The sequence below is a fragment of the Taurulus bubalis genome, assembly GCF_910589615.1.
Source record: "Taurulus bubalis genome assembly, chromosome: 2".
NCBI lineage: Eukaryota > Metazoa > Chordata > Actinopteri > Perciformes > Cottidae > Taurulus > Taurulus bubalis.
Genome location: NC_136590.1, coordinates 11,916,079 through 11,927,337, shown reverse-complemented (window position 1 = coordinate 11,927,337; position 11,259 = coordinate 11,916,079). Strand labels below are relative to the sequence as shown.

Sequence of the window (11,259 nt, the reverse complement as noted above, 5' to 3'; positions counted from 1 at the left end):
TTTCCTTGTGTTGGACAAACAATTCATGGACTGTAAAAATGTGATATTTTTTCTTCTCTTAGTAAGAGACTTGTAAAATGTCCTCTTAGCTAAGAGAGGAGCAAAAACAAGAATAGATTGGTGAATCACAGAAATTGTGTACTAATACATTAAGAACATTTTGTGGATACAAACCCAAATTTGTTCTTATATCATTTCCTGCACAAGGCCCATCATAAACAATAACATTTCTACTTCTTTTTTTTTGCTCAAGGTTGTTACTGGTCTGAACATGGCCTTACTGCTCAAGGGATTTAGTCATCTTGTGAAAGTACTTTAAATAGGGCTCAGGTGCTAGACCAAATGAGAATGTTTGTGAAAGCACTTTCTTCTTTTTTCTGTCGAGGGAGGAATTCGAAAAGCTTTGCCCAATTCTATACTACTGTACATACATCCTAGTTGTACACAACATAGTATATACTTATCTGTAAAGTATCCTGTTTTGTTTAGTTAAAACACAAACATACATACAGGCAATGCTACAACAGAGCAAAGTGCAGAGTGCTGTCCAGCAGTTCAGTACGTATTACCTACTTTGGAGCTGTTTCAAACTTTTTCCCATGTCCACCTGGTTAGTATTTGTATGCGTGTGTATTTTGAACACAGCTCTTTCTAAGTGCAATAGAAAATAAGCAGGTCTGTACTTCACATTTTGCAGTTTATATTACTGCAGGTATTGATGTATTGCTGACAAGTTATCTTAACTCTGCAAGTTATAACACAAAAAAATAGATCTGTAATGTATTCTTTCCTCGGTCCTCCCTTATTCCCTCATGTTTCTTTATGTATGCCTCGATATTTCCTTTATATATTCTATTCTTTCCTGCTTCCATTTCCTTATTCCCTGGCCATAAGACAAATATGTTTTGTTTCTTGCTATCATAGCAATACCTTTGGTGTGCTGGGTGTATGTGAGCTGAATCTGCAGTCTTCTTGTAAAGACCAGGCAATAAATCAATGTCTGTGTCGGGACATGAATGTGTGTGTGTGTGTGTGTGTGTGTGTGTGAGTGTGAGTGAGGTGTGTGTGTGTGTGAGACTTGATATTTAGCCCAAATGACAGAACAGATTAATAGACCTGCATGCAGCTCAAAGCACCACTTTACCCCCTGCTGCTGATCCAGAGTGCTATGTCTAACAACACAACCAAACAACAGGATTCCCCAGGAATGAAAAAAAAACTGTAATATTTGGCCTTTGGTGAGTGACAAATCCAAGAGAGATAGGATATCAGTCCTGAACTAACCAATGAATATGGTAGCGCTGCATCATGATCAGCTGCTCAAACACCTGGAATCAAACAATGATGAGGAGGCAGAGGACCCACCATCATCATGATAATCATCACAGAGCATAGAATAGACTTGATTATTATGATAATGGAAACAATGATCAGTGTTTTTGTCAATGATGATGATATTTCATTATCACGGTTATTATGATGATGCTATTGTGGTGGTGTAATAATGATGATTAGAATAATGACGCTGTGTAGTGATTCTTATTTACCTAATTTCACAGGCACTGGACAAAGACACTGGTAACTACAGTGCTATGATGTACCGGCTCCTCATCCCCCCTCCCGCTGGTAAAGACACTAAAGGTAGCAAAGACGGCTTTATCATCGAACCATACAGCGGCGTGGTGAAGACGGCGATCATGTACCGCAACATGAGGCGGTCGTATTTTAAGTTCGAGGTGGTTGCTACAGACAACTATGGTCAAGGACACAGCAGCAAGGCGGAGATAGTGGTGTGTATATTTATATTTGTGACATTAGTGGCAGGTTCATAATAATTAATGTTATCTTAAATTCTTTACTTCCCCCGAACACAAATTTGATGACATGATTTATCTTAATTGCAATGTGATTTATGTGGCTCCCAGAATGTCCTTGAAGGAGATAAAAATGTGAAAACAAATTTAAGTGGACACAAGCTAGTCACGTAGATGGATTGAAAATGTTATCTGTTCCAATTCAAACTTTTATTTCACTGGTGGAGGTTCCATCTGATAAGGTCTCGGAAAAAAAAGCTTTTTTTTCAGCTCTGTTTAAATGCAGGACTTGGTTTTATTTGCATTTTTATCCGTTGTTTAGGTGTCAGTCGTGAACCAGCTGGACATGCAGGTGGTCGTATCAAATGTCCCTCCGACTTATGTGGAGAAAAACAAAGACAAGCTACTCAGGTAACTTTCATAAAAGTGAATGTTTTACAGCTTGTACGTGATTTGGGGTTGGTATTTAGTTTAATCAGTCTCATACATCTATCTGTACACGTGTGCCACATGATGGTTTTACATTGCACAAACAGGGGCACACGTCAGTGTGGAATAGAGTGGGTTTGGATAAGCTTACTATGAAATATACATGTGGCACCTGTTTTCTTCTGTGAAAATACAATATGTAGATAAAGCATGACCCTGTATACTGCAATTCATTAACAGTTGAATTGTATTGCATTTTTATTTTGATATTTTCTTGAGTGAGAGAAGGCCCTGTCACTTGGTGCAATTTCGGGGGAAGATGTTTAGGTTTGAAGTCAGTTATAGTAAATATCAGAATCGGAAAGAAATCGGAATTGGTCTAGAACAATCTAATGTTTATTAGGATAAATCTACAAACTGTTCCGCCAGTTGGATCCATTGTGGTCCTCCCCCACCATCTGTTTCTTGAAGCCAACATTCACGCTCCAACTTGAGCACTTCTATTTGAAAATCTTTGAATTTTACAGAAAAGTGCTAGCACAAATCGATAAAAAAAGAGAGGCAAAGGACGGATGCTGGTCTAGCAGCGGTTAGAGAGGTGGTCATGTTGTGTCAAGATATTATTGTCATAGAAAATAAACCTGTGCACAGCAGGAGTGCTTTTTTGTCCTGCCCGGGCAGGACCTGCCTGGCAATGCTGCCCGAGAAAAACACTGTGTGGACACATGCCCTAACTTGATAATGATGTTTTAAAGTACTTATCATCTTTTCTCTCTACCTCACTCTCTTTCTCAGTCACTTTCACACATGCACACAGCTTTGTTGGATAGTTTCTTCTGTGAGCACTAAGCAGGTGTTTCTGTGGGGACAGAAATCAATACTTCACAGCCTCGCTGAGAGGATGAAAACAAAATGTGTGTTTGTCCACAGAGGTGTATTTGTGTATATGTGTGTGTGTGTGTGTGTGTGTGTGTGTGTGTGTGTGTGTGTGTGTGTGTCAGCCATGTTGGTATCCTGACGGCGTTAGAGTAGTGTGATCCCATCGATCAAAACCCTTTTCTTTTTTTTCCAAACCTCAGCATTTTGGAACGCTACGTCCAGGAGCAGATTCCGGGAGCAAAGGTTGTCGTGGAAACCATCGGGCCCCACCGCCTTGCCAATGGGATGGAGCACGACGACTACACCAAGTCGGACCTCATGATTTACGCTATCGACCCGCTGACGAACAGGGCTGTTTCTAGACAGGAGCTCTACAAGTAAGAACTTTGCCAACAGATCTATGATAAGTAAGATGACAGCTCTCCCAAATGTGCCGCGTTATATCATGAAAGGACCTAAATTACATTTTTGATTTGCTTTTTGGAGTGATGCTGTGCTTAGTTTTCAAGTTTTTTCGCGAAGGGCAGTTTAGACAAGTAGAAGTGTTTTCAGGCCTCTCTTAAACTGGAAGCTATTTTAATTGTGAGGCATTAGGAAAAACAACCAAATAGAAAACTAATAAACATATTTGCAAGTGCAACCACACATGTGAGTGGGCGTGTGTGTTTGTAGCATGAAACCGTCTGACTTGGTGAACAATTTGTTGCCTGGATAACTGTTTGATATCCCCTTTGCATTATCAGTCCTTTCATGTGATGTTGGCGTAACTTGTACTGTGTCATGGATGTTTAATGTTCAGTTACATCACTGCGGTTCTCACCTCAAGGTTTCTTGATGGTAAACTCTTGGACATCAATAAAGAGTTCCAGCCCTTCCTTCCTCCTGGTGGACGGATCCTGGAGATCCGAACCCCTGAAGTGGTGACCAGTGTGAAGAAAGCTGTGCAAACTGTAGGCTACACAGAGGGGGCGCTGTTGGCTCTGGCGGTTATTATCATTATCTGCTGTGTCCCTGCCATACTGATCGTCATTATAACCTACAAACAGTAAGTACACATTTTTACAGTTTTAGAGTAAATATAGCACTTTAATCAGGGACAACATACACTGAATGAGACTGCAGGAGCTTTCATGGTCCCTTTGATTGACTTGTGTTGGCAATATGTTATACTTTGTATTTAGCAACAAATCCAGTTAACAGTTAACTGTTCCTACACCAACTCAGGCCAACCTTATAATTCATCTTAAAAAACGCACTTCATTCAACAAAGCAAAGCAACTCACTAAAACTTTCCCAGCTTGTTATTCCACATTTCCAACAATCACCAACACTGGTTTGTCTAAATGAAACCTTCATTCATCAAATTAGATGTAAAAATATGATGAATACCTGAGAAAAACGCTAATTTAGACACATGTTTGCACTGAATGAACAGGAGCACTGTAACCTCCATCACTGTCCTTGTAAATACTCACTAGTTCACCAATTGATGTATTGATCTGCAGATGAAAATAGTGCCCAACTGTTTTGGTGACATTTATTAAAAACAATAAGATAATAAGATTCCAAATATTGGTTGATACCAACATTTGTATTAATTTTTAAGTTTACTCCACTAAAAAAATCGGGAGGTCAAAAATTATTGAGAGATGGACTAACAACTATTTCAGTCCTAACCAAATCTCAGCAGCTCATTAATCCACAACCTTCTCCTTTTTTCTTTTTCACCCTGCATGTCCACGTTTATTTCTCTTGCATGCCTTGTTGGATGGATCATTGTGTCAACCCCATAAGCAGCTATTCAGTTCATTGCATTCCTACTGTAGTTGTGGGTTCGGCATTCCATTCATTTATGTAATTGTGCACTAAATGATAAACTCAATTATAACGTCAACATTTTGATCCTCAAAAAAAAAGGGATGATTCAACTCTAAATAGGAAAAAAAGATTAAGCTGACAGTCTTTCCCACAGGACATCTTTTAACTGTTTATCGTGATATCATCTGGACAATCACTTCTCTGGATGATTCAAAATTGCAGCCTGTCCCACAGTGCCAATTCTAATAGTTTGTTTAGCTAACCACCGTGAAAGGCTATTAATTTCATCCATCTCCCAAACACAGATAAACAAGCACGACACACACACACACACACACACACACACACACACACACACACACACACACACACATGAACTGGATCAGTGCATTTTAGAGAGCACTTCTCATCCTGCTGAGAAAGACAGACAAATAACAACAGACTGGAAAAGAGGAGAGGAGAGAAGATTTGAATGAAGAAAAACAGAGCAGCAATCATCAGCATAATAATCACTAGTCTCTGTTGCTAAATGACTGTAATGAAGACCAATTGTCCAAATGGGTTGTACATTTCAATGAATAAACCTGGCTAATAAGAGCTAATGTGTGATTTATGACTCTAATAGTGACTAATCTTTCTCTCTTTCTGTTTCTGTCGCCTGCTGCATCTTTCCCTCCTAGATTCAAGGAGTAAGTACTGCTTACATAATCTCACGCTAAAATATTAACGTCATGGCTGTCTCAAACACCTCTCGTGGTGATTAATGTGTTGACTTTCCTTGTATAATAAAAAGGATGAGAGCAGTGAGGGCAGTGAAACAGGAGCTAGGACAGCAGACAATCAAATAAATGAATCCTGAAGAACATGGAATCAGTAAATGTTCAGGACGATGCCTTTATTAGAATGTGTGCGTGCGTGCGTGCATGGTCAGGAATCAATTTCAAGTTTACATGTCCTCTCCATCTACATTGTAGCTCGATAGAGGCTTGAATCCCAGTTACGTCATCTCAAAGGGCTTTTCAGGCTCACAAGTTTGCAAAGGAAACAGGATTTAATTCTTATGCTACGTTCACACCAAAAGCGTTGCGACGTGCCATTTGTTACGCAAAGCATTGATTTTCCAACATTTGTGAGACTTACACAAGTATAAAGCAGAACTAGTGGTTAATTCAATGGTGGATGGCGGAAATAGTAACTGTTTTTACGGAGAAAAGCCGCGGGTATAAGCCGCGCCCCCTTTCCGCTGCGAAAAAGCGAATGAAGCTAATGACGCAAATTAACCACATAAAGTCGAGCGAGTAAACTCATGTAAAAAAGCGCTGCAAAAAAGCATTTGCGAAAATGTGCAACGCTTTTGGTGTGACATTAGAATTGTTGCTCTATAACGGCGTCAGGATCACAACAACTTTCATGAAGATGTTTGAAATATACTCGCACAAGTAACTGTATGAAACACGTGTTTATGGCTCATCTGTTGGGAGGGGCTTACGACAAATGTATGCTTAAAGGCTATTATGTAATTTAATGGCAAAAATAAACTGCACTGTAATAATGTGAAAATGTACACATTGTTAATATTGCACAGTGTTAAAACATTTACCAACTATATCAGCTCCCCTGCACAGATTATAAACATCTCACTGATTTCTACAGTCAGGAGTTTTCTCTAACTTTTGATAACTAACTGTGAGTTTCCTCTCCAATGGTGTCCAGACGCCAGGCAGAGTGTGCCAAAACAGCCCGTATCCAGATGGCATTGCCAATGGGCAAACCTGCGGGAGGAACTGCCAACAACCTGTATGAAGAGCTGGGTGACAACGCCATGTAAGTGAAGTGTGAAAGTGGCATTTATATTTATGAGCCAAAGCAGTAGCTCACATTTTTATGGCTATTAAACATCAGCCTTTTGCAGCGGGACTTTTTTTGTGATATCCACCCATGCAGTCAGTCCCATAACATGTACATCTCCTTAAATTTTAACCATCACAATGAAAAATACTACAAATAAACTTATATCTTATATATTCATTCATCTTTGATTCCCTGCAGACCAAAACCATTATTCACGCTGACCAATGTAGTCTCTTTCATGCATTAAGAATACATCCCAGTGGAGCAATTTGGGATATCATGAAATCTTCAATCTGATGTGAAATTAAGATAATTATGTTCCTAAAATGTCAGATATTGTAGTTGGGACGTGACCAGTGACTGCACTCACCACCAAATGCTAATGTATAAGAGGAGCATAAAGAAGGCTCGTGCTACGTCGGGAAAAACATTTTGGTGGTCCAAATACAAACATTAGGATACAGTATATCACAAACATTTCCACTAATAAATAATGAAAGCAATCAGGAAATGAAAATACCAGCAGCATAAATCTATATCACGAATATAAATGAAAAGAGGGAAATAATGGCCTAACGTCAGGAAAACTGGCACAAAGTGCGCCTTCCACCATCAAACACAACAATGAACTCCATCTACAGCCTCAAGCGCATATTCAAGCGCACAATTCCTCCTGACTTGAGAACACAGCAGTGAAGAAAAAACAAAGTGATTAAAACATGAAGATGCTTCTAGTGTGTAACCAAAATGCAACAGTGCAAAAGGGAAAATACACACGATTAGAAAGAAGCACTCTCTGCCAGTGTCTGCTACCACCACTGCTATATTGTGTGATCAAGTGAATACAATCCACAACTGGCCAACTCCCCGTCTAGACTGCAAGTGTATCAGAGCTATTTTGCACTCGCCCATCTAACACAACAGATGAGCTCTAGTTTTTTGGAATGCCGATGTCTGCACCTGCTCTGTGCAGGCCTGCATAAGCACAACTTGAAGCTTTCAAGTTTCAAGTCTATTTATACGACAATGGGCATGTAAACATGAGGTTTGTGTCCAATAAGAAGGCAAAGAATAACTGTGTCTCTGAGCAGCGGCTGAGTGGCTGCGACACAGTCGGCTGTGTGTGTAGTAGATGTTTACTTATAATCAAACCGTCCAAAATAATAAAAGGGAGCAAACTGTTCTCCCCATGGACATATCGATGGCGTCCCCCACTGTGTCTCTGGCCAGCATAGACAAACGATTCAACGGCTCAAAAGTCTTTCATGTCAAACTGATCAATGATTAGATGTCACAGTATGTTGCAGCCTGTGAAGACTGTTTTTAAACATTTTAAACTATTGATTGAACATTTTAAAGTAAATTATACTTCACCAACAGCCTTTGGAGTCTGATAGAAGCATGCTGAGATTTGTCTTGATTAAACAGTGACATTAACTCAAACACACCATAAATGTTCTGTCTCACTCATTATGACCTAACCCATTATACAAACATAAACAATGCCCCACGCATCTGATTTTAACACTGATTTGTTTGTCTGTGAATCAATCAATGGGTCGTTGTCAAGGCTATGACATGTGTGGCCCTTTTTTGTCGTGCTGAAGAGAAAGTCCAAGAGGCTTTTTCACTGTGGAAATGCATATATAAAAGATCATATCAAAACAACCAATAGCAATATACAATAGCTGGCAGAGAATGTGTCACAAATGGCCATTTAGCCCTCAGCCTGTGCACTCTGACAAATAGCTTGTATTTAGTTTTAAAAGGTATCTGACACTCGATAATTATATCACAGTAATGATATCTGTTTACTAGTGTCATTATACGCTTTGCAAATAAACAATGTTTTGATGGATTATGGGAGACGAAACAAAAATAGCAGTTTCTGCTGTCCATGGTGCTGAAATGTGCACCGGGTAGGTGTGCTAAGCCCTAAATTAATGATCGCCCATCCTGATGTAAACTCTGTGTGTGAAAGTGTGCGGACAATTAAGGATTTTGCGTTGGGGGTGTGTGGCTGTTTTGTGGTCTAGCGACATTTATTTCCTTATTTCACATTTTGCAGTGGCCAAAGTAACCGCCATTATGTAGCGACAACAATGCTTTGAGCCTTGTAAACCCCACATCAAGCTAGCATTAAACAAAGCTCTGATTTTTGTAATGCATTAACAGTCGCAGATAAACCCTGCAATTTTATCTTCATGAAATTCAGCGAGTGCAGCTCAGTCCTCGTCAGTTTCCTTGTTGTATTGCATACCAGTGTCTTCACTATACAATGGATAAAGTGAAGGTCAACAGTGAATCAGCCTTCACAGCAGATTGCGATGTAAGTTTATGAATGTTTGCTTTGGAAGCAAAACATTTTTTTTCTTTCAAAATATTCTTTCCCCATCATGAAGCAGTGGATCATGGTCAGCAAGTAGCGGCAACATAAATACACTTTTTGATGATTATGTGAAATTACTTTTTCTGTATATTAATTCTGTCCTATGTCTCAACTCCTTAAAGTGCTGACTCTACTCTATACTGCCTTAAAAAATTGCTTTATTATTTAGTCATTCTCTTCACCACCTGCTGTAGCTCCCCCGTGTCTGGTCGCAAATTTAGTTTGTATTATACTACAGTTTGTGCTGGTTTGACATGTTAGTTTGGTTAAAGAAGAATCCAATAGTGACGGTTTATATAGTGACCCCCATATGCACTTTTATCTGAAAGTCACAACAGCCACACACGTACACACACTCACTCAAGGCAATACATAGATAGTTATTTATAATTCCTTACTGGAGCGTTAAGAAGAAGTTGAGAGGAACTCTTATCAGCATTACATGCATCACCAATTTCCTGTGAGTCCTTGATATGCGTCTCTACTCCTATTAATATGAGAGCAATTCATTTGCAATATGGTAGGAACTATCTTCAAATGACAACAAGGGATTTCCGTGTGCGTGTTTGTGTGTATGTGTGAGACTAACTCACCAACATTATCTGCTGTAAAATGTGTGCAGAAATGAACTTGGATAGGAGATAATTGAAATAAATGCAGCCCGTAATTTAAAAAGACCACCCTGGGCGATAATTAATTCTATTGATAAGCTGCAGAGCATGTTTAATTGTGGTTGGGAAGATCTTTTGTGTGTGCGTGTGTGTGTGTGCGTGTGTGTGTGTGTGTGTGTGTGTGTGTGTGTGTGTGTGTGTGTGTGTGTGTGTGTGTGTGTGTGTGTGTGTGTGTGTGTGTGTGTGTGTGCTTTCTGTATCATTGCAGTCTTGTAGAGACTAAATATTCCCAAAAGAGTATAAAACCTGGAAAAGTAAAAAGTTTGCACATGCATAATTAAGGTCCATTATCAAACTGCTCAGTAGACTGATTTTGAGGCATTATTTTTCTTTTAATTACCTTCTCTTGACAGGTTTGGGTTTTAATGTCTGTTTTCAATTACCTATGAGGAATGAAGTGTTCTTTAACGTATATTAGCAGCACATTAAATGAAGCATGTTTTAGTTTTTTTAATAAAAGTTATTTATTTAAAAGTTATTCAGCAACACAGCATATCATATAGTTGTCATCACTTGTGCTATGTAGCAATTAAACACATCTAGCAATAACTAGATGTGTATAATAAATCCTATTACCTTATTTACTGGAATATTTATGACTCCCAGGCTAATTCGGCAACTGTGTGGCTTGTTGTGTTTTTTTTTCCTCCATAATTATCACAGTTAACGACTCAGATTCAATGAATACAGTTTAACACCTTAAAAAGTGAACCCTAATTAATTACAATTATATTGACATTTTGATTTGTAACTAGCATTTTTAGACTACTTAATCATATTTACAGTATATATTTCAAAACCTTTACTTTCATTGAGACTAAGAGAAAGGAAAATAGCTAACATATCGTACATTGATGAAACTTTTTTTGTAAATGATTTGATGTGATGTGAACAACTGAAACGAGAAGAAATTATCATTTAATTCTTCATTTTATAGAATGCCTTAACTTCTACACTCTGCAGTCTCTTAATATCTAATGGGGTTTCCAAAATGAATGCATTTGTTGTATTTGTAAATTGCTCTGTATATAACTGTTCAACACAGAAACATTTCATCACTCTACTTTGCTTGTTCTCATGTTGACTGATCGGTTCATTTCCTCTTGTTCTGATCCATCCATCGTTTACACACGACTGACAGACAAAAGTGAGTAGGATGCTGGAAATGGATTCACATCGGTGACTAGTTTGATACTATGCTGACAGTTTGCTTGCCATAGCTTTGTGTTTGTGTCCTGTCCTTGTCAGTGCTTACTCTTGTTTTACGTGTCGAGTAAGTTGTAGCTCAGTAGATCGGAGATAAAAGTGTGCCCCTGAAGAATGATTGTGGCTGATCAATGAAATGTATTCAAACTCTGGTAAAGTTGCATTGGTTGACTTGGCATATAATTAGCTAGCCATGTGCCAT

The 11,259-nt window shown here is 38.8% G+C and overlaps 1 protein-coding gene across 1 annotated transcript in view; it reads left to right on the top strand.

Moving 5' to 3' along the window:
• LOC306754197 (protocadherin-15-like) overlaps nt 1-11,259 on the top strand; it is a gene marked incomplete at both ends in the record, with an annotated part of 129,601 nt that overhangs the window by 97,798 nt on the left and 20,544 nt on the right. Inside the window, 5 exons of the mRNA XM_079238121.1 lie at nt 1,560-1,790; nt 2,137-2,225; nt 3,323-3,499; nt 3,949-4,167; nt 6,654-6,764. Coding sequence (XP_079094247.1) covers nt 1,560-1,790; nt 2,137-2,225; nt 3,323-3,499; nt 3,949-4,167; nt 6,654-6,764 — 827 coding nt within the window. The remainder of the gene's footprint in view (nt 1-1,559; nt 1,791-2,136; nt 2,226-3,322; nt 3,500-3,948; nt 4,168-6,653; nt 6,765-11,259) is intronic.